We start from the raw sequence: 24,315 nt of genomic DNA, 5'->3' as shown, positions 1-24,315 counted from the left end.
TTTACATCCAGATAGAGGAAGCTGGTATAGGGTGATGAATATCTGTCTGTCTGTTGTTTACATCCAGATAGAGTAGGAAGCTGGTATAGGGTGATGATATTTGTCTGTCTGTCGTTTACATCCAGATAGAGGAAGCTGGTATAGGGTGATTAATGTCTGTCTGTCTGTCGTTTACATCCAGATAGAGGAAGCTGGTATAGGGTGATGAATATCTGTCTGTCTGTCGTTTACATCCAGATAGAGGAAGCTGGTATAGGGTGATGAATATCTGTCTGTCTGTTGTTTACATCCAGATAGAGTAGGAAGCTGGTATAGGGTGATGAATATCTGTCTGTCTGTCGTTTACATCCAGATAGAGGAAGCTGGTATAGGGTGATGAATATCTGTCTGTCTGTTGTTTACATCCAGATAGAGTAGGAAGCTGGTATAGGGTACTGAATATCTGTCTGTCTGTCGTTTACATCCAGATAGAGGAAGCTGGTATAGGGTGATGAATATCTGTCTGTCTGTTGTTTACATCCAGATAGAGTAGGAAGCTGGTATAGGGTGATGAATATCTGTCTGTCTGTCGTTTACATCCAGATAGAGGAAGCTGGTATAGGGTGATGAATATCTGTCTGTCTGTCGTTTACATCCAGATAGAGGAAGCTGGTATAGGGTGATGAATATCTATCAGACTGTTGTTTACATCCAGATAGAGTAGGAAGAAGGTATAGGGTGATTCATATCTGTCTGTCTGTCGTTTACATCCAGAGAGAGGAAGCTGGTATAGGGTGATGAATATCTCTCAGACTGTCGTTTACATCCAGATAGAGTAGGAAGCTGGTATAGGGTGATGAATATGTCTGTCTGTTGTTTACACCCAGATAGAGGAAGCTGGTATAGGGTGATGAATATCTGTCAGACTGTCGTTTACATCCAGATAGAGTAGGAAGCTGGTATAGGGTGATGAATATCTGTCTGTCTGTCGTTTACATCCAGATAGAGGAAGCTGGTATAGGGTGATGAATATCTGTCTGTCTGTTGTTTACATCCAGATAGAGTAGGAAGCTGGTATAGGGTGATGAATATCTGTCTGTCTGTCGTTTACATCCAGATAGAGGAAGCTGGTATAGGGTGATGAATATCTGTCTGTCTGTTGTTTACATCCAGATAGAGTAGGAAGCTGGTATAGGGTAATGAATATCTGTCTGTCTGTCGTTTACATCCAGATAGAGGAAGCTGGTATAGGGTGATGAATATCTGTCTGTCTGTTGTTTACATCCAGATAGAGTAGGAAGCTGGTATAGGGTGATGAATATCTGTCTGTCTGTCGTTTACATCCAGATAGAGGAAGCTGGTATAGGGTGATGAATATCTGTCTGTCTGTTGTTTACATCCAGATAGAGTAGGAAGCTGGTATAGGGTGATGAATATCTGTCTGTCTGTTGTTTACATCCAGATAGAGGAAGCTGGTATAGGGTGATGAATATCTGTCTGTCTGTTGTTTACATCCAGATAGAGTAGGAAGCTGGTATAGGGTAATGAATATCTGTCTGTCTGTCGTTTACATCCAGATAGAGGAAGCTGGTATAGGGTGATTAATATCTGTCTGTCTGTTGTTTACATCCAGTTAGAGTAGGAAGCTGGTATAGGGTGATGAATATCTGTCTGTCTGTCGTTTACATCCAGATAGAGGAAGCTGGTATAGGGTGATGAATATCTGTCTGTCTGTTGTTTACATCCAGATAGAGTAGGAAGCTGGTATAGGGTGATGATATTTGTCTGTCTGTCGTTTACATCCAGATAGAGGAAGCTGGTATAGGGTGATTAATGTCTGTCTGTCTGTCGTTTACATCCAGATAGAGGAAGCTGGTATAGGGTGATGAATATCTGTCTGTCTGTCGTTTACATCCAGATAGAGGAAGCTGGTATAGGGTGATGAATATCTGTCTGTCTGTTGTTTACATCCAGATAGAGTAGGAAGCTGGTATAGGGTACTGAATATCTGTCTGTCTGTCGTTTACATCCAGATAGAGGAAGCTGGTATAGGGTGATGAATATCTGTCTGTCTGTTGTTTACATCCAGATAGAGTAGGAAGCTGGTATAGGGTGATGAATATCTGTCTGTCTGTCGTTTACATCCAGATAGAGGAAGCTGGTATAGGGTGATGAATATCTGTCTGTCTGTTGTTTACATCCAGATAGAGTAGGAAGCTGGTATAGGGTGATGAATATCTGTCTGTCTGTTGTTTACATCCAGATAGAGGAAGCTGGTATAGGGTGATGAATATCTGTCTGTCTGTTGTTTACATCCAGATAGAGTAGGAAGCTGGTATAGGGTAATGAATATCTGTCTGTCTGTCGTTTACATCCAGATAGAGGAAGCTGGTATAGGGTGATTAATATCTGTCTGTCTGTTGTTTACATCCAGTTAGAGTAGGAAGCTGGTATAGGGTGATGAATATCTGTCTGTCTGTCGTTTACATCCAGATAGAGGAAGCTGGTATAGGGTGATGAATATCTGTCTGTCTGTTGTTTACATCCAGATAGAGTAGGAAGCTGGTATAGGGTGATGATATTTGTCTGTCTGTCGTTTACATCCAGATAGAGGAAGCTGGTATAGGGTGATGAATATCTCTCAGACTGTTGTTTACATCCAGATAGAGTAGGAAGCTGGTATAGGGTGATTAATATCTGTCAGACTGTCGTTTACACCCAGATAGAGGAAGCTGGTATAGGGTGATGATATACTGTCTGTCTGTCTGTTGTTTACAGCCAGATAGAGTAGGAAGAAGGTATAGGGTGATTAATATCTGTCTGTCTGTCGTTTACATCCAGATAGAGGAAGCTGGTATAGGGTGATGATATACTGTCTGTCTGTCTGTCGTTTACATCCAGATAGAGGAAGCTGGTATAGGGTGATGAATATCTGTCTGTCTGTTGTTTACATCCAGATAGAGTAGGAAGCTGGTATAGGGTGATGAATATCTGTCTGTCTGTCGTTTACATCCAGATAGAGGAAGCTGGTATAGGGTGATGAATATCTGTCTGTCTGTCGTTTACATCCAGAGAGAGGAAGAAGGTATAGGGTGATGAATATCTCTCAGACTGTCGTTTACATCCAGATAGAGTAGGAAGTTGGTATAGGGTGATGAATATCTGTCTGTCTGTTGTTTACACCCAGATAGAGGAAGCTGGTATAGGGTGATGAATATCTGTCAGACTGTCGTTTACATCCAGATAGAGTAGGAAGCTGGTATAGGGTGATTAATATCTGTCTGTCTGTTGTTTACATCCAGATAGAGTAGGAAGCTGGTATAGGGTGATGATATTTGTCTGTCTGTCGTTTACATCCAGATAGAGGAAGCTGGTATAGGGTGATGAATATCTCTCAGACTGTTGTTTACATCCAGATAGAGTAGGAAGCTGGTATAGGGTGATTAATATCTGTCAGACTGTCGTTTACACCCAGATAGAGGAAGCTGGTATAGGGTGATGATATACTGTCTGTCTGTCTGTTGTTTACAGCCAGATAGAGTAGGAAGAAGGTATAGGGTGATTAATATCTGTCTGTCTGTCGTTTACATCCAGATAGAGGAAGCTGGTATAGGGTGATGATATACTGTCTGTCTGTCTGTCGTTTACATCCAGATAGAGGAAGCTGGTATAGGGTGATGAATATCTGTCTGTCTGTTGTTTACATCCAGATAGAGTAGGAAGCTGGTATAGGGTGATGAATATCTGTCTGTCTGTCGTTTACATCCAGATAGAGGAAGCTGGTATAGGGTGATGAATATCTGTCTGTCTGTCGTTTACATCCAGAGAGAGGAAGAAGGTATAGGGTGATGAATATCTCTCAGACTGTCGTTTACATCCAGATAGAGTAGGAAGTTGGTATAGGGTGATGAATATCTGTCTGTCTGTTGTTTACACCCAGATAGAGGAAGCTGGTATAGGGTGATGAATATCTGTCAGACTGTCGTTTACATCCAGATAGAGTAGGAAGCTGGTATAGGGTGATTAATATCTGTCTGTCTGTCGTTTACATCCAGATAGAGGAAGCTGGTATAGGGTGATGAATATCTGTCTGTCTGTTGTTTACATCCAGATAGAGTAGGAAGCTGGTATAGGGTGATGAATATCTGTCTGTCTGTCGTTTACATCCAGATAGAGGAAGCTGGTATAGGGTGATGAATATCTGTCTGTCTGTTGTTTACATCCAGATAGAGTAGGAAGCTGGTATAGGGTGATGAATATCTCTCAGACTGTCGTTTACATCCAGATAGAGTAGGAAGCTGGTATAGGGTGATGAATATCTATCAGACTGTTGTTTACACCCAGATAGAGTAGGAAGCTGGTATAGGGTGATGAATATCTGTCAGACTGTCGTTTACACCCAGATAGAGGAAGCTGGTATAGGTTGATGATATACTGTATGTCTGTCTGTTGTTTACAGCCAGATAGAGTAGGAAGAAGGTATAGGGTGATGAATATCTGTCTGTCTGTAGTTTACATCCAGATAGAGTAGGAAGCTGGTATAGGGTGATGAATATCTATCAGACTGTCGTTTACATCCAGATAGAGTAGGAAGATGGTATAGGGTGATGAATATCTATCAGACTGTCGTTTACATCCAGATAGAGTAGGAAGATGGTATAGGGTGATGAATATCTATCAGACTGTCGTTTACATCCAGATAGAGGAAGCTGGTATAGGGTGATGAATATCTCTCAGACTGTCGTTTACATCCAGATAGAGTAGGAAGCTGGTATAGGGTAATGAATATCTGTCTGTCTGTCGTTTACATCCAGATAGAGGAAGCTGGTATAGGGTGATGAATATGTCTGTCTGTTGTTTACACCCAGATAGAGGAAGCTGGTATAGGGTGATGATATCTGTCTGTCTGTTGTTTACATCCAGATAGAGTAGGAAGCTGGTATAGGGTAATGATATCTGTCAGACTGTCGTTTACATCCAGATAGAGGAAGCTGGTATAGGGTGATGAATATCTGTCTGTCTGTCGTTTACATCCAGATAGAGGAAGCTGGTATAGGGTGATGAATATCTGTCTGTCTGTCGTTTACATCCAGATAGAGGAAGCTGGTATAGGGTGATGAATATCTATCAGACTGTTGTTTACATCCAGATAGAGTAGGAAGAAGGTATAGGGTGATTCATATCTGTCTGTCTGTCGTTTACATCCAGAGAGAGGAAGCTGGTATAGGGTGATGAATATCTCTCAGACTGTCGTTTACATCCAGATAGAGTAGGAAGCTGGTATAGGGTGATGAATATGTCTGTCTGTTGTTTACACCCAGATAGAGGAAGCTGGTATAGGGTGATGAATATCTGTCAGACTGTCGTTTACATCCAGATAGAGTAGGAAGCTGGTATAGGGTGATGAATATCTGTCTGTCTGTCGTTTACATCCAGATAGAGGAAGCTGGTATAGGGTGATGAATATCTGTCTGTCTGTTGTTTACATCCAGATAGAGTAGGAAGCTGGTATAGGGTGATGAATATCTGTCTGTCTGTCGTTTACATCCAGATAGAGGAAGCTGGTATAGGGTGATGAATATCTGTCTGTCTGTTGTTTACATCCAGATAGAGTAGGAAGCTGGTATAGGGTAATGAATATCTGTCTGTCTGTCGTTTACATCCAGATAGAGGAAGCTGGTATAGGGTGATGAATATCTGTCTGTCTGTTGTTTACATCCAGATAGAGTAGGAAGCTGGTATAGGGTGATGAATATCTGTCTGTCTGTCGTTTACATCCAGATAGAGGAAGCTGGTATAGGGTGATGAATATCTGTCTGTCTGTTGTTTACATCCAGATAGAGTAGGAAGCTGGTATAGGGTGATGAATATCTGTCTGTCTGTTGTTTACATCCAGATAGAGGAAGCTGGTATAGGGTGATGAATATCTGTCTGTCTGTTGTTTACATCCAGATAGAGTAGGAAGCTGGTATAGGGTAATGAATATCTGTCTGTCTGTCGTTTACATCCAGATAGAGGAAGCTGGTATAGGGTGATTAATATCTGTCTGTCTGTTGTTTACATCCAGTTAGAGTAGGAAGCTGGTATAGGGTGATGAATATCTGTCTGTCTGTCGTTTACATCCAGATAGAGGAAGCTGGTATAGGGTGATGAATATCTGTCTGTCTGTTGTTTACATCCAGATAGAGTAGGAAGCTGGTATAGGGTGATGATATTTGTCTGTCTGTCGTTTACATCCAGATAGAGGAAGCTGGTATAGGGTGATTAATGTCTGTCTGTCTGTCGTTTACATCCAGATAGAGGAAGCTGGTATAGGGTGATGAATATCTGTCTGTCTGTCGTTTACATCCAGATAGAGGAAGCTGGTATAGGGTGATGAATATCTGTCTGTCTGTTGTTTACATCCAGATAGAGTAGGAAGCTGGTATAGGGTGATGAATATCTGTCTGTCTGTCGTTTACATCCAGATAGAGGAAGCTGGTATAGGGTGATGAATATCTGTCTGTCTGTTGTTTACATCCAGATAGAGTAGGAAGCTGGTATAGGGTACTGAATATCTGTCTGTCTGTCGTTTACATCCAGATAGAGGAAGCTGGTATAGGGTGATGAATATCTGTCTGTCTGTTGTTTACATCCAGATAGAGTAGGAAGCTGGTATAGGGTGATGAATATCTGTCTGTCTGTCGTTTACATCCAGATAGAGGAAGCTGGTATAGGGTGATGAATATCTGTCTGTCTGTCGTTTACATCCAGATAGAGGAAGCTGGTATAGGGTGATGAATATCTATCAGACTGTTGTTTACATCCAGATAGAGTAGGAAGAAGGTATAGGGTGATTCATATCTGTCTGTCTGTCGTTTACATCCAGAGAGAGGAAGCTGGTATAGGGTGATGAATATCTCTCAGACTGTCGTTTACATCCAGATAGAGTAGGAAGCTGGTATAGGGTGATGAATATGTCTGTCTGTTGTTTACACCCAGATAGAGGAAGCTGGTATAGGGTGATGAATATCTGTCAGACTGTCGTTTACATCCAGATAGAGTAGGAAGCTGGTATAGGGTGATGAATATCTGTCTGTCTGTCGTTTACATCCAGATAGAGGAAGCTGGTATAGGGTGATGAATATCTGTCTGTCTGTTGTTTACATCCAGATAGAGTAGGAAGCTGGTATAGGGTGATGAATATCTGTCTGTCTGTCGTTTACATCCAGATAGAGGAAGCTGGTATAGGGTGATGAATATCTGTCTGTCTGTTGTTTACATCCAGATAGAGTGGGAAGCTGGTATAGGGTAATGAATATCTGTCTGTCTGTCGTTTACATCCAGATAGAGGAAGCTGGTATAGGGTGATGAATATCTGTCTGTCTGTTGTTTACATCCAGATAGAGTAGGAAGCTGGTATAGGGTGATGAATATCTGTCTGTCTGTCGTTTACATCCAGATAGAGGAAGCTGGTATAGGGTGATGAATATCTGTCTGTCTGTTGTTTACATCCAGATAGAGTAGGAAGCTGGTATAGGGTGATGAATATCTGTCTGTCTGTTGTTTACATCCAGATAGAGGAAGCTGGTATAGGGTGATGAATATCTGTCTGTCTGTTGTTTACATCCAGATAGAGTAGGAAGCTGGTATAGGGTAATGAATATCTGTCTGTCTGTCGTTTACATCCAGATAGAGGAAGCTGGTATAGGGTGATTAATATCTGTCTGTCTGTTGTTTACATCCAGTTAGAGTAGGAAGCTGGTATAGGGTGATGAATATCTGTCTGTCTGTCGTTTACATCCAGATAGAGGAAGCTGGTATAGGGTGATGAATATCTGTCTGTCTGTTGTTTACATCCAGATAGAGTAGGAAGCTGGTATAGGGTGATGATATTTGTCTGTCTGTCGTTTACATCCAGATAGAGGAAGCTGGTATAGGGTGATTAATGTCTGTCTGTCTGTCGTTTACATCCAGATAGAGGAAGCTGGTATAGGGTGATGAATATCTGTCTGTCTGTCGTTTACATCCAGATAGAGGAAGCTGGTATAGGGTGATGAATATCTGTCTGTCTGTTGTTTACATCCAGATAGAGTAGGAAGCTGGTATAGGGTACTGAATATCTGTCTGTCTGTCGTTTACATCCAGATAGAGGAAGCTGGTATAGGGTGATGAATATCTGTCTGTCTGTTGTTTACATCCAGATAGAGTAGGAAGCTGGTATAGGGTGATGAATATCTGTCTGTCTGTCGTTTACATCCAGATAGAGGAAGCTGGTATAGGGTGATGAATATCTGTCTGTCTGTTGTTTACATCCAGATAGAGTAGGAAGCTGGTATAGGGTGATGAATATCTGTCTGTCTGTTGTTTACATCCAGATAGAGGAAGCTGGTGTAGGGTGATGAATATCTGTCTGTCTGTTGTTTACATCCAGATAGAGTAGGAAGCTGGTATAGGGTAATGAATATCTGTCTGTCTGTCGTTTACATCCAGATAGAGGAAGCTGGTATAGGGTGATTAATATCTGTCTGTCTGTTGTTTACATCCAGTTAGAGTAGGAAGCTGGTATAGGGTGATGAATATCTGTCTGTCTGTCGTTTACATCCAGATAGAGGAAGCTGGTATAGGGTGATGAATATCTGTCTGTCTGTTGTTTACATCCAGATAGAGTAGGAAGCTGGTATAGGGTGATGATATTTGTCTGTCTGTCGTTTACATCCAGATAGAGGAAGCTGGTATAGGGTGATGAATATCTCTCAGACTGTTGTTTACATCCAGATAGAGTAGGAAGCTGGTATAGGGTGATTAATATCTGTCAGACTGTCGTTTACACCCAGATAGAGGAAGCTGGTATAGGGTGATGATATACTGTCTGTCTGTCTGTTGTTTACAGCCAGATAGAGTAGGAAGAAGGTATAGGGTGATTAATATCTGTCTGTCTGTCGTTTACATCCAGATAGAGGAAGCTGGTATAGGGTGATGATATACTGTCTGTCTGTCTGTCGTTTACATCCAGATAGAGGAAGCTGGTATAGGGTGATGAATATCTGTCTGTCTGTTGTTTACATCCAGATAGAGTAGGAAGCTGGTATAGGGTGATGAATATCTGTCTGTCTGTCGTTTACATCCAGATAGAGGAAGCTGGTATAGGGTGATGAATATCTGTCTGTCTGTTGTTTACATCCAGATAGAGTAGGAAGCTGGTATAGGGTGATGAATATCTGTCTGTCTGTTGTTTACATCCAGATAGAGGAAGCTGGTGTAGGGTGATGAATATCTGTCTGTCTGTTGTTTACATCCAGATAGAGGAAGCTGGTGTAGGGTGATGAATATCTGTCTGTCTGTTGTTTACATCCAGATAGAGTAGGAAGCTGGTATAGGGTAATGAATATCTGTCTGTCTGTTGTTTACATCCAGATAGAGTAGGAAGCTGGTATAGGGTGATGAATATCTGTCTGTCTGTCGTTTACATCCAGATAGAGGAAGCTGGTATAGGGTGATGAATATCTGTCTGTCTGTTGTTTACATCCAGATAGAGTAGGAAGCTGGTATAGGGTGATGAATATCTGTCTGTCTGTTGTTTACATCCAGATAGAGGAAGCTGGTGTAGGGTGATGAATATCTGTCTGTCTGTTGTTTACATCCAGATAGAGTAGGAAGCTGGTATAGGGTAATGAATATCTGTCTGTCTGTCGTTTACATCCAGATAGAGGAAGCTGGTATAGGGTGATTAATATCTGTCTGTCTGTTGTTTACATCCAGTTAGAGTAGGAAGCTGGTATAGGGTGATGAATATCTGTCTGTCTGTCGTTTACATCCAGATAGAGGAAGCTGGTATAGGGTGATGAATATCTGTCTGTCTGTTGTTTACATCCAGATAGAGTAGGAAGCTGGTATAGGGTGATGATATTTGTCTGTCTGTCGTTTACATCCAGATAGAGGAAGCTGGTATAGGGTGATGAATATCTCTCAGACTGTTGTTTACATCCAGATAGAGTAGGAAGCTGGTATAGGGTGATTAATATCTGTCAGACTGTCGTTTACACCCAGATAGAGGAAGCTGGTATAGGGTGATGATATACTGTCTGTCTGTCTGTTGTTTACAGCCAGATAGAGTAGGAAGAAGGTATAGGGTGATTAATATCTGTCTGTCTGTCGTTTACATCCAGATAGAGGAAGCTGGTATAGGGTGATGATATACTGTCTGTCTGTCTGTCGTTTACATCCAGATAGAGGAAGCTGGTATAGGGTGATGAATATCTGTCTGTCTGTTGTTTACATCCAGATAGAGTAGGAAGCTGGTATAGGGTGATGAATATCTGTCTGTCTGTCGTTTACATCCAGATAGAGGAAGCTGGTATAGGGTGATGAATATCTGTCTGTCTGTCGTTTACATCCAGAGAGAGGAAGAAGGTATAGGGTGATGAATATCTCTCAGACTGTCGTTTACATCCAGATAGAGTAGGAAGTTGGTATAGGGTGATGAATATCTGTCTGTCTGTTGTTTACACCCAGATAGAGGAAGCTGGTATAGGGTGATGAATATCTGTCAGACTGTCGTTTACATCCAGATAGAGTAGGAAGCTGGTATAGGGTGATTAATATCTGTCTGTCTGTCGTTTACATCCAGATAGAGGAAGCTGGTATAGGGTGATGAATATCTGTCTGTCTGTTGTTTACATCCAGATAGAGTAGGAAGCTGGTATAGGGTGATGAATATCTGTCTGTCTGTCGTTTACATCCAGATAGAGGAAGCTGGTATAGGGTGATGAATATCTGTCTGTCTGTTGTTTACATCCAGATAGAGTAGGAAGATGGTATAGGGTGATGAATATCTGTCTGTCTGTCGTTTACATCCAGATAGAGGAAGCTGGTATAGGGTGATGAATATCTATCAGACTGTCGTTTACATCCAGATAGAGTAGGAAGCTGGTATAGGGTGATGAATATCTCTCAGACTGTCGTTTACATCCAGATAGAGTAGGAAGCTGGTATAGGGTGATGAATATCTATCAGACTGTTGTTTACACCCAGATAGAGTAGGAAGCTGGTATAGGGTGATGAATATCTGTCAGACTGTCGTTTACACCCAGATAGAGGAAGCTGGTATAGGTTGATGATATACTGTATGTCTGTCTGTTGTTTACAGCCAGATAGAGTAGGAAGAAGGTATAGGGTGATGAATATCTGTCTGTCTGTAGTTTACATCCAGATAGAGTAGGAAGCTGGTATAGGGTGATGAATATCTATCAGACTGTCGTTTACATCCAGATAGAGTAGGAAGATGGTATAGGGTGATGAATATCTGTCTGTCTGTTGTTTACATCCAGATAGAGTAGGAAGCTGGTATAGGGTGATGAATATCTATCAGACTGTAGTTTACATCCAGATAGAGTAGGAAGCTGGTATAGGGTGATTAATATCTGTCTGTCTGTCGTTTACATCCAGATAGAGGAAGCTGGTATAGGGTGATGAATATCTATCAGACTGTCGTTTACATCCAGATAGAGTAGGAAGATGGTATAGGGTGATGAATATCTGTCTGTCTGTCGTTTACATCCAGATAGAGGAAGCTGGTATAGGGTGATGAATATCTATCAGACTGTCGTTTACATCCAGATAGAGTAGGAAGATGGTATAGGGTGATGAATATCTATCAGACTGTCGTTTACATCCAGATAGAGGAAGCTGGTATAGGGTGATGAATATCTGTCTGTCTGTAGTTTACATCCAGATAGAGTAGGAAGCTGGTATAGGGTGATGAATATCTCTCAGACTGTCGTTTACATCCAGATAGAGTAGGAAGCTGGTATAGGGTGATGAATATCTATCAGACTGTCGTTTACATCCAGATAGAGTAGGAAGATGGTATAGGGTGATGAATATCTGTCTGTCTGTCGTTTAAATCCAGATAGAGTAGGAAGCTGGTATAGGGTGATGAATATCTGTCTGTCTGTTGTTTACATCCAGATAGAGTAGGAAGCTGGTATAGGGTGATGAATATCTCTCAGACTGTCGTTTACATCCAGATAGAGTAGGAAGCTGGTATAGGGTGATGAATATCTATCAGACTGTTGTTTACATCCAGATAGAGTAGGAAGCTGGTATAGGGTGATTAATATCTGTCAGACTGTCGTTTACACCCAGATAGAGGAAGCTGGTATAGGGTGATGATATACTGTATGTCTGTCTGTTGTTTACAGCCAGATAGAGTAGGAAGAAGGTATAGGGTGATGAATATCTATCAGACTGTCGTTTACACCCAGATAGAGGAAGCTGGTATAGGGTGATGAATATCTCTCAGACTGTCGTTTACATCCAGATAGAGGAAGCTGGTATAGGGTGATTAATATCTGTCTGTCTGTCGTTTACATCCAGATAGAGGAAGCTGGTATAGGGTGATGAATATCTATCAGACTGTCGTTTACATCCAGATAGATTAGGAAGATGGTATAGGGTGATGATATCTGTCAGACTGTCGTTTACACCCAGATAGAGTAGGAAGCTGGTATAGGGTGATGAATATCTATCAGACTGTCGTTTACACCCAGATAGAGGAAGCTGGTATAGGGTGATGAATATCTGTCTGTCTGTCGTTTACACCCAGATAGAGGAAGCTGGTATAGGGTGATGAATATCTATCAGACTGTCGTTTACATCCAGATAGATTAGGAAGATGGTATAGGGTGATCAATATCTGTCAGACTGTCGTTTACACCCAGATAAGAGTAGGAAGCTGGTATAGGGTGATGAATATGTCTGTCTGTCGTTTACATCCAGATAGAGTAGGAAACTGGTATAGGGTGATGATATCTGTCTGTCTGTCGTTTAAATCCAGATAGATTAGGAAGATGGTATAGGGTGATGAATATCTATCAGACTGTCGTTTACATCCAGATAGATTAGGAAGATGGTATAGGGTGATCAATATCTGTCAGACTGTCGTTTACACCCAGATAAGAGTAGGAAGCTGGTATAGGGTGATTAATATCTGTCTGTCTGTCGTTTACATCCAGAGAGAGGAAGCTGGTATAGGGTGATGAATATGTCTGTCTGTCGTTTACATCCAGATAGAGTAGGAAGAAGGTATAGGGTGATGATATCTGTCTGTCTGTCATTTACATCCAGATAGAGTAGGAAGCTGGTATAGGGTGATGATGTCTGTCAGACTGTCTCTACTATCAGCCTTTTTTTCTCTTTCTCTCCATCAGACGGTGTTGGAGGTACTAAAGGGGCGGGCCATCCCTATTTCTCTCTGGATTCTGATAGGTAGCATCATTGGAGGGCTTCTGCTATTGGCCCTCATCATCTTCGCAATGTGGAAGGTACACCAATCACACTCACCATACAGTACCTCTGTACTTCACAATCTGCAATAGCTTGTTTCTCCTCTGCCTTTGTGGTAAAGATCAACACTTTGGATTTCACTCCTTCCTTCTCATTCCTCTTTTCTCCAGCTGGGGTTCTTCACTCGTAAACAGATAAAGGACGAGGAACTCGAGGACTGAGCCCGCCCCTCGCCGCCATGTCAGTCAATGGATACAGTATCTGTGACAACCAGAGAACCACAGAAAGAGTCCACTTCGCGCCCATCCCCATGGCAACGACCTGCACAGAGACTGCTCCGCCCCCCCAGCAATAAAAACAGATGTCTTTCCCCTCTTCTAAAGCATGCCCCCCCCCCCCCCATAAAGAACGCACAGCCGGTATAGATGAGCGTTGCCCAGTGTGTGTCTGAACTGTCAAAACACCTAACACCACATGGCACAGACTGCATCTATCATCAGACACCCCAACATCTTGTCTGTTTCTACAGGTGAACCCATGGCTGTAGGGCTGTAGTTACACACCTGTTTAGAAATATTCAGCAGGAAGGATGTGTACATGAGTTTTCTTCAGAGATGTCCCAGACAGGAAATAATGCTGTACACTACGTGTCAAACTCATTCCACGGAGGGCCGAGTGTCTGCAGGTTCACTCCACCCTTGTACTTGATGGATGAATTAAGGTCACGACTTAGTGAGGGACTCCCCTCAACTGGTTGTCTAGGTCTTAATTGAATGGACAAAACAAAAACCTACAGACACACAGCCCTCTGTGGAATGAGTTTGACACTCCTGGTGCAATGTGACTTGGTATGATGTTCAATGACTGCAGACTTCAAACAGCGTAGATCTGTATAAGTAGATATAGTACAGGCATCGACCTGTAGTTAGTACCATGTTGTATAAGTAGATACCGTACAGGTATCAACCTGTAATTAGTACCATGTTGTATAAGTAGATACAGTACAGGTATCAACCTGTAATTAGTACCATGTTGTATAAGTAGATACCGTACAGGTATCAACCTGTAATTTGTACCATGTTGTATAAGTAGATACAGTACAGGTATCAACCTGTAATTTGTACCATGTTGTATAAGTAGATACCGTACAGGTATCAACCTGTAATTTGTACCATGTTGTATAAGTAGATACCGTACAGGTATCAACCTGTAATTTGTACCATGTTGTATAAGTAGATACCGTACAGGTATCAACATGTAATTAGTACCATGTTGTATAAGTAGATACCGTACAGGTATCAACCTGTAATTAGTACCATGTTGTATAAGTAGATACCCTACAGGCATCAACCTGTAATTAGTACCATGTTGTACGGTATCTACTTGAAGGATGGAACTGCTTTCCATATAGCACAACATGGTACTAATTACAGGTTGATACCTGTACGGTATCTACTTATACAACATGGTACTAATTACAGGTTGATTGATACCTGTATAAGTAGATACCGTACAGCTATCAACCTGTAATTAGTACCATGTTGTACAAGTAGATACCGTACAGGTATCAACCTGTAATTAGTACCATGTTGTACAAGTAGATACCGTACAGGTATCAACCTGTAATTAGTACCATGTTGTGCTATATGGAAAGCAGTTCCATCCTTCAAGGAAGCTTGAATGAAAATGCACTACCTGATAATGGGGGCCACTTATAATCATGTGAATATATTTGGATTTCTATGAAACGCTGTTACAAACCAAACTGTCTATTTAATATTCAGAAGTCATCATGACTTTAGATTTTCCACCCATTTTCAAACTGTTGATAATTAAAGTTTTTGAAAATGTTATTTTAGTTTCTTTCATGTTCATTTATACATACATAGGATCATTCATTCACATGAACCAAATATTTTATTACATAACTTTTTATTTTTAATCTGGCATTTCAGACTACTTCATTCTATAAAAGAATAAACACTTTCACACTAGCAGACATTGTTGAACACATAACTGAAATAACGACGCCTGTATGTCAGGCAGAAAAAGCACAGGTATATGAAAACCCAAACAGATTTTATTGATGCAGCTTTATGTCCATTGAGTTTCTCCCCTCCCTCCCTCTCACTTGGTCTTGGTAGAGAAGATGTAGGACTCCAGAAGAAAGACAGTCTCATCCACCTGGTTCTCTGTAGAGTCCAACCTTCAGGGAGAAAGGAAACAAGTAAAAGAAAGAGGTAATAAAGCTACAGTAATGTAGCAGTATTAGTAATAACAAGTATGTAGTAGTACTTGTTGATGTGATGTCGTAGGCCTCTAGCTGTTGTCTATAGATATATAGTATGGGTGTCATAGCAGTAGCATCCTGACTGGTTGCATCACCGCCTGGTATGGCAACTGCTCGGCCTCCGACCGTCAGGCACTACAGAGGGTAGTGCGTACGGCCCAGTACATCACTGGGGCCAAGCTTCCTGCCATCCAGGACCTCTACACCAGGCAGTGTCAGAGGAAGGCCCTAAAAATTGTGAAAGACCCCAGCCACCCCAGTCATATACTGTTCTCTCTACTACCGCATGGCAAGCGGTACCAGAGCGCCAAGTCTAGGACAAAAAGGCTTCAGTTTTTACCCCAAGCCATAAGAGTCCTGAACAGGTAATCAAATGGCTACCCGGACTATTTGCACTATTGTTCCACCCCCCCCAACCCCTCTTTTATGCTGCTGCTACTCTGTTTATCAATAATGCATAGTCACTTTAACTATACATTCATGTACATACTACCTCAATTAGCCCGACTAACCAGTGCCTGTATATAGCCTCGCTACTGTTATTTGTTACTCTTTTTACTGTTGTTTATACAGTGGGACAAAAAAGTATTTAGTCAGCCACCAATTGTGCAAGTTCTCCCACTTAAAAAGATGAGAGGCCTGTAATTTTCATCATAGGTACACTTCAACTATGACAGACAAAATGAGAAGAAAAAAAATCCTGAAAATCACATTGTAGGATTTTTAATGAATTTATTTGCAAATTATGGTGGAAAACTTTTGTTATTGACCAAATACTTATTTATCTCAATACTTTGTTGTATACCCTTTGTTGGCAATGACAGAGGTCAAACGTTTTCTGTAAGTCTTCACAAGGTTTTCACACACTGTTGCTGCTATTTTGGCCCATTCCCCCATGCAGATCTCCTCTAGAGCAGTGATGTTTTGGGGCTGTTGCTGGGCAACACGGACTTTCAACTCCCTCCAAAGATTTTCTATGGGGTTGAGATCTGGAGACTGGCTAGGCCACTCCAGGACCTTGAAATGCTTCTTACGAAGCCACTCCTTCATTGCCCGGGCGGTGTGTTTGGGATCATTGTCATGCTGAAAGACCCAGCCACATTTCATCTTCAATGCACTTGCTGATGGAAGGAGGTTTTTCACTCAAAATCTCACGATACATGGCCCCATTCATTCTTTCCTTTACACGGATCAGTCGTCCTGGTCCCTTTGCAGAAAAACAGCCCCAAAGCATGATGTTTCTACCCCCATGCTTCACAGTAGGTATGGTGTTCTTTGGATGCAATTCAGCATTCTTTGTCCTCCAAACACGACGAGTTGAGTTTTTACCAAAATGGTCTATTTTGGTTTCATCTGACCATATGACATTCTCCCAATCTTCTTCTGGATCATCCAAATGCTCTCTAGCAAACTTCAGACGGGCCTGGACATGTACTGGCTTAAGCAGGGGGACATGTCTGGTGCAGTGGTAATTAAGGCACAGTGGTAATTAAGGCACAGTGGTAATTAAGGTGCAGTGGTAATTAAGGTGCAGTGGTAATTAAGGTGCAGTGGTAATTAAGGTGCAGTGGTAATTAAGATGCAGTGGTAATTAAGATGCAGTGGTAATGTAGTATTTGTTGATGTGATGTCACAGGGCTTCTAGCCGCTGTCTCTATAGATCTATAGTATGGATGTAGTGGTAATTAGGATTTGAGTCCCTGGCGGCGTAGTGTGTTACTGATGGTAGGCTTTGTTACTTTGGTCCCAGCTCTCTGCAGGTCATTCACTAGGTCCCACCGTGTGGTTCTGGGATTTTTGCTCACCGTTCTTGTGATCATTTTGACCCCACGGGGTGAGATCTTGCATGGAGCCCCAGATCGAGGGAGATTATCAGTGGTCTTGTATGTCTTCCATTTCCTAATAATTGCTCCCACAGTTGATTTCTTCAAACCAAGCTGCTTACCTATTGCAGATTCAGTCTTCCCAGCATGGTGCAGGTCTACAATTTTGTTTCTGGTGTCCTTTGACAGCTCTTTGGTCTTGGCCATAGTGGAGTTTGGATTGTGACTATTTGAGGTTGTGGACAGGTGTCTTTTATACTGATAACAAGTTCAAACAGGTGCCATTGATACAGGTAACGAGTGGAAGACAGAGGGGCCTCTTAAAGAAGAAGTTACAGGTCTGTGAGAGCCAGAAATCTTGCTTGTTTGTAGGTGACCAAATACTTATTTTCCACCATAATTTGCAAATACATTCATTAAAAAACCCTACAATGTGATTTTCCGGATTTTTTTTCTCTCATTTTGTCTGTCATAGTTGAAGTGTACCTATGATGAAAATTACAGGCCTCTCATCTTTTTAAGTGGGAGAACTTGCACAATTGGTGGCTGACTAAATACTTTTTTCCCCCACTGTATTTCTTTACTTATCTATTGTTTACCTAAAAATCGCACCGTTGGTAAGTAAGCATTTCACTGTAAGCTGTTGTATTCGGCGCACGTGACAAATAAACTTTGATTTGATTTAGTAGTAGTACTTGTTGATGTGACGTCGTAGGTCTTCCAGTTGGAGGTCTCAACTTACTGTTGAGAGTTAGAATAGTAGAATACACAAGTTGCAATTTGGACATGTTGTGCATCAGCAGTTTCTCTTGTTATGTCAGTCACTGACAGTCACTCAGCCATGTCAGCTAACATGTTCTAGATTGTTAGTCTTATCTAAACTAGCAGTAATCATGGTCAAATTATTCCCTCTCACTCAGATAGCATATTAAAAACAGAAAACATTTCTCTCCACCTTATGGCAAAATGTGTAGAATTGCAGGAAATGTACTCTAAAAAGTAAATGTATTGTCTCCTAGCTTAGGGCCCCTAAAAGGGTCGGCTCCGACTGCATGAGTGGGTATGGATGTGGTGCGCAGACCCCCATCCCCATCAAAGTTGCCCATCCCTGATCTATAGTACGTGTGTATTAGTAGTAATGCAGTATTTGTTGATGTGATGTCACAGGGCTTCTAGCTGCTGTCTCTATAGATCTATAGTATGGATGTAGTGGTAATTAAGGCACAGTGGTAATTAAGGCGCAGTGGTAATTAAGGTGCCGTGGTAATTAAGGCGCAGTGGTAATTAAGGCGCCGTGGTAATTAAGGTGCCGTGGTAATTAAGGTGCCGTGGTAATTAAGGTGCCGTGGTAATTAAGGTGCCGTGGTAATTAAGGTGCCGTGGTAATTAAGGTGCCGTGGTAATTAAGGCGCAGTGGTAATGCAGTACTTGTTGATGTGATGTCGCAGGGCTTCTAGCTGCTGTCTCTATAGATCTATAGTATGGATGTAGTGGTAATTAAGGTGGCGTGGTAATTAAGGTGCCGTGGTAATTAAGGTGCCGTGGTAATTAAGGCGCAGTGGTAATTAAGGTGCCGTGGTAATTAAGGTGCCGTGGTAATTAAGGTGCAGTGGTAATTAAGGCGCAGTGGTAATTAAGGCGCAGTGGTAATTAAGGTGCAGTGGTAATTAAGGTGCCGTGGTAATTAAGGTGCCGTGGTAATTAAGGTGCAGTGGTAATTAAGGCGCAGTGGTAATTAAGGTGCCGTGGTAATTAAGGCGCAGTGGTAATTAAGGTGCCGTGGTAATTAAGGTGCAGTGGTAATTAAGGCGCAGTGGTAATTAAGGCGCAGTGGTAATTAAGGTGCAGTGGTAATTAAGGTGCAGAGGTAATTAAGGTGCAGTGGTAATTAAGGCGCAGTGGTAATGCAGTACTTGTTGATGTGATGTCGCAGGGCTTCTAGCTGCTGTCTCTCGGGGGCAGTGATCATCTCTTCCACCTCTGTCAGCTGTTCAGGCTCCGCCCCACTGGCCTGCAGCGATGCCAGGATCGCCTCGATTCGCTGGGACTTCTCCAGCAGACGCCTGTCAATCAAACACAGGAAGTCGTGTACATGTACCAAAATTGCTGAGGATTACATACACAAAAAGTCAGACTTGTTTCCATTGTGGTCCTCTATTGTCCTCTAAAAGTCAACATGCAGACCTAAAGAGACCTTAGCAGGAGACTTAGAGAATAAAACCAAATCTATCCATTCATCCACTCAGGAATCAATCAATAAACTCACTTGTTCTCCTTGGTCTCGAAGAGGCGCCTCTCAATCAGATTAGCCACTGTCTGCATGTAGTGATGGGGGAAAATGTATACAGTTACATATCACAATATTGTTTTGGACTTGTTCTCCATCTTCTTTTTATAATAGTAAGCCAACAGATTTTCTGCACTTTTATTTCCATGACTGATCAAAACAAACGTTCTCATGCTCTCTCGTCTCTCTGCAGCAGACATATAGCGAGCAATATGTTTGGAACATCAAATCACAATATCGCATTGCATATAGAAATGTGAGAATCGCAATACATATTGTATCAGCATCATGAGGTCCTCGGCAATTCCCAGCCCTATCCAGCCCTATCTAGCCCTATCCAGCCCTATCTAGCCCTATCCAGCCCTATCTAACCCTATCCAGCCCTATCTTTAAGTCAGACGTCCACCATTAATTGTCAAGTCAGCGATGCACGAAGTAATGATGTCACAGAGGGCTTGTACAGAAACGCAGCCTGAAACCCCAAACAGCAAGCAATGCAGATGTAGAAGCCATATCAGGCGGGCTTCCGCAACAATGGAGTGTGAATTGCGACACTAAATGTGGTCCTGAAGCTCAAGTTGCAGCACCGTAAAGTACACATGCAGACATATACACTCACCGGCCAGGTTATTAGGTACACCAACACATTCACCAAAATATAGCGCTCCTACAGACTGAGTCACGTCACCGTGGCTTGCTATATAAAGCAGGCAGACAGGCATTGAGGCATTCAGTTACTACTGTTTGATTGAATGTTAGAATGGGCAAAGCCAGTGACCTAAGTGATTTTGAGAGTGATATGATCGTCAGTGTCAGGCATGCCAGATCTCAGAAAGGCCGCTGTCCTGGGCTTTTCACGCACAGCAGTGTCTACGGTTTCCCAGGAATGGACATACAAAAATCATCCAGTCAGCGGCAGTCCTGTGGGCGAAAACAGCTTGTTGATGAGAGGTCGGAGGAGATTAGCAAGAATCATGCAAACTAACAGATGGGCCACAAACAGGCAAATAACGGCACAGTACAACAATGGTGTGCAGAACGGCATCTCGGAATGCACAACTCGTTGGTCCTTGTCACAGATGGGCTATTGCAGCAGACGACCACACAGGGTTCCACTCCTATCAGCTAAAAACAAGAAGAAGTGGCTCCAGTAGGCTCAAGATCACCAACAGTGAACAATTGATGAGTGTAAAAACATCCACGAATCCCGGTTCCTGTTGCGTCATGCTGATGGAAGAGTCAGGATTTGCCGTAAGCAGCATGTGTCCGTGGACCCATCCTGCCTGGTGTCAACGGTACAGGCTGGTGGCGATGGTGTACCACTGTCCAATCTGCAGCAACCGTGTGATGCCATCGCATCAGCATGGACTAGCATCCCTGTGGAACGTTTCTGACTTTTAGAGTCCATGCCGCGAAGAATTCAGGCTGTTCTGGAGGCAAAGGGGGGGTCCGACCTGGTACTAGATAGGTGTACCTAATAAACTGAAAGTAGATTTTTGACTCATTCTCCTTCCGTATTTCCTCTTTATTTAGACTGTTTAAAATGTAGATGTAAAGGTACAGTTGTAGAAGAGAGAAAGTCAGAAAGAGGCTGGGGATTTAATGTGTCAATGTGGACAATATGTGTTCAGTAAACTGCAGCACTATCGCTGCGCCGCAGGTTTGCAAATATTTTGCCCCGAGTGCAACATCTTGCATCACGCTCATCTGCAATATCAGCGTTTCATCCTGCTGCTCATAGTATAGCTTAGTTTGAATGTGTACCTTGTAGCAGTGTTGTAGCAGTAGGCGGGCAGTAGGCAGCTGGTTGACAGTGTACAGGTAGAAGGTACGTGAAGGGGCGTGGTCAGGAGTCTTAGGGATTTCCTAGGGTGGAAAAACACAGGTGAGCATGATAATGTACGGTTTGTATAGTGTGTGTGTGTATTTGTGTGTTACCTGTAGCTGTACCAGGTTCTCTGACAGCAGTGTGTACAGCATGTCTTTGGCCTCCTTGGCAGGGATCATAGCAAAGTCCTCCACCTGCTTCTGCTCCAAGTGACGTTTCCTTAGCAACAGACGGAAGATCCTAGCCGACCGCGAGCCAAACCTGACAATGGGAAAGGTTGAATGAGTGACACCCTACAAGTTATGTAGTCACCGTGGGCAGAGACATAAACACAGTAAATGGACACAGACCAACTCTGACAAACACAGACACACCGACCTCTCCTGTACCACAGACTCCAGTGTGGCTCTCGCCAGGTTGGCCAGGGCTCTTTGGAGATCTGAGTGGTCAGTCAAGAAACGACCACTTACAACTGTATCATGAAATACTGGAAATGACCCATTATACAATAGTGTGTGGTGTGTGGATGAGAAACTCAAACAGGTTTCATCAGGGTTGAAAAAGGATACTGACCACGTACATTCCTCCTCCACTGTCACCTGATTTCCCCACAAACTCCATCTGAGGAAGAGGGAGGGAGAAACATCAGTTTACCAGCCCCCTAGGCACTGATCCAAGGTCAGTTATGCAATTGATCTCCCAATGCTTAAGGTTGGGATATGGGGAGGGGAATCTAGATCTGCTCCTACCGGGTCATCCACCAGAAGGGAGAGGTACTGGTCCAGGATTGGTCTGCTGATGCTGTAGTTGGGCGGGAGGGAGCGGAAGATCTCATTGGCTGAGAGGGGCTGAGTGTAGGCGGCAGTCTGTGTGGTGGTAACCTCACTCATCCTCAACATAGTCCTCACTATCTCACTACTGGTCTGTGGGGGGGAAGAGAGCGGTCTTTTTCACTCAGACCCCCCTTCCAGCATTGGGGAATATCCCGTATGACATCTATTTCTATGGGCACAAGCACTGTTCATGATACAAACTGTTCACACCCTTCTTGTTGGTGGAGAAAACATCTGGTAGGTTTAAAGCTTTCCTGCAATTCGAAGTGCAGAGAAAATGTTGCCATTTATTTTTGATTTAACTAGGCCACGCCCTCCCTGCTAACCCCTCAGTTTTTCGAATTACTGACTTAGACCACCCCCATTAAATCTCTCCTGGTCTACAAGCATACGGAGGTGGTCTGTAGGGGTCTGTGACACTGACCTGGTCCAGTTTGCTGGCCACAGCACTAATGACAGCCTGGTCTCTGAAGTGCTGATGGAACCTCTCAAAGTTCACCTGCCAGTAGATCCCCTCATCACCACACGACTGGAAAGAGAGGGAGGGAGGAGATAGAAAGAGGCACAAGTCGTTCAAAACGGTTCCATTGAGAGGAGTAAAAGAAAAACAGAACAAGGTTCTCTGATTCTCTATAGCAGCCCATTATCTCTGAGTGTCAAGAGTAGAGGGTCTGACCTCTACCTCCATCTTGGCTTTCTTCCCTCCTCTCTGCTCCTCACTATCGTCACTGGAGCGTCTGCGCTTCCCACGACCTGCCCCACAAACACAACAAGCGAGTGTATAGCAAATATTTACTGAATTACATATAGCAGGAGGTTTACATGTGGGTATGCACGCAGATGAAAAGGTACTATGTGTTATATGAGACAAAGTGTTTGCGGTACCTATGAGTGTGACATGGGGCAGCTTGTAGCAGTCGGGGTTGCTCTCTGCTGTTGGGGGGGCAGTGGAGGCGGGGGCGGCAGGGGTGCTGGGGGTCGCCGGGGTAGTGGAGGAGGCTGCAGTTCCCATCTCGGCCACCGGAGGACAGCGCTGCAGGAAGTGAGTCTCCACCAGCTTAGAGAAGGCTGAGACCACCTCACTGTACTCCATACTACGACCCTCTACAGAGAGAAAAATCATGAGGACAGAAGGAGAAGAAAATATAGAACAATCATAGATCTTGTAATCGCTCTCTCACACACCCTCCATGTTATGAGTGAGTCGGTCAGCTACAGTCTTGACCGTGTTGCTCATGGTCATATGGCCTCGTTGTAGGACCTCCTCCACGATGAGTTCTCCTGTGTCTCCATACAGGGTCTTAGCTGTGTAGATGTACCGCGGGTACCGCAGAACCCTTAGAACCCGCTCACAGTTGGCCCGGTACTCCACTGGGCTCCCGGGGCCTCGCCGGCCCGACCCGAACTCACAAGCACCGTGCTGTACCAACACACACAGAGACTTCTTCACCTGCAGAAGAGACAGGGTCACCACCTAGGTTGAACAATATGTTTTATGTGTGTGTGTGTGTATATGTGTTTGTTTGTGTAGTACCAGGTCCAGTGGTGTGTTGGTCTCATTGGCGATGGTCCTGAGGTTCTGTGCCCCTCCTCTGAGCAGGTGAGTGCCTATCCTCTCCACCACCTCTCCAAAGTGCTCCTGTAGCAGCAGGCCACACAGCCGCACCTCCTGGGCAGTCATATGCTGAGACAGGAGGAACCGGAGAACAGGTCAACAACACGTTTTTGGACTGTTCATCGAAATATACGTATGCTGAGAAGTATGATGACACTAACAACCGGTAACCAAATCACGGCTTTTCAACAACGTTTACTAACAACTTTAATTTTAAAACTGAACTGCCATGCTCACAAACCTCTGCAAAACACCCTTTTCAGATCATGAAATGAGTTTCGGGAGAATCCTCGCAAAACAACTTCAGAATCCCAAACACATGTGATTGCCAGCGCCACAACACAACGAATTTCCGCCCTCACAGGTAAGCTTATTTTCCCAAAGAGTTGCGCAT

General features: G+C 43.1%; 2 protein-coding genes across 4 annotated transcripts in view; one reads left to right on the top strand and one right to left on the bottom strand.

Moving 5' to 3' along the window:
• The window catches only part of itga10 (integrin, alpha 10), a 70,986-nt gene extending 56,275 nt beyond the window's left edge, over positions 1-14,711 (top strand). Inside the window, exons 29-30 of the mRNA XM_036939768.1 lie at positions 13,170-13,283; positions 13,416-14,711. Of these exons, the coding sequence (XP_036795663.1) occupies positions 13,170-13,283; positions 13,416-13,466 (165 nt within the window). The 3' untranslated portion in view covers positions 13,467-14,711. The remainder of the gene's footprint in view (positions 1-13,169; positions 13,284-13,415) is intronic.
• A 449-nt stretch (positions 14,712-15,160) lies between these two features.
• On the bottom strand, positions 15,161-24,314 carry polr3c (polymerase (RNA) III (DNA directed) polypeptide C). Of its 3 annotated transcripts, none has more exons than XM_036939811.1 (14): positions 24,163-24,314; positions 23,841-23,990; positions 23,492-23,726; positions 23,192-23,410; positions 22,983-23,059; positions 22,731-22,835; positions 22,223-22,396; positions 22,043-22,094; positions 21,852-21,912; positions 21,584-21,734; positions 21,410-21,511; positions 19,625-19,674; positions 19,272-19,421; positions 15,161-15,451 (listed from the first exon to the last, which is right to left on the bottom strand). In XM_036939811.1, exons 2-14 carry the CDS (start codon positions 23,985-23,987, stop codon positions 15,373-15,375), a joined length of 1,602 nt encoding a protein of 533 aa, XP_036795706.1. In that variant the 5' UTR covers positions 23,988-23,990; positions 24,163-24,314; the 3' UTR covers positions 15,161-15,372. The 3 variants fall into 3 exon arrangements, with proteins under 3 accessions (XP_036795706.1, XP_036795692.1, XP_036795697.1); XM_036939797.1 differs by having other exon boundaries at positions 23,492-23,756; positions 24,163-24,313; XM_036939802.1 differs by having other exon boundaries at positions 22,989-23,059; positions 23,492-23,756; positions 24,163-24,313.
• Position 24,315: the final 1 nt, after the last annotated feature.

The sequence above is a fragment of the Oncorhynchus mykiss genome, chromosome 2 (genome assembly GCF_013265735.2).
Source record: "Oncorhynchus mykiss isolate Arlee chromosome 2, USDA_OmykA_1.1, whole genome shotgun sequence".
NCBI lineage: Eukaryota > Metazoa > Chordata > Actinopteri > Salmoniformes > Salmonidae > Oncorhynchus > Oncorhynchus mykiss.
This window is presented reverse-complemented; position numbering and strand designations above follow the sequence as displayed.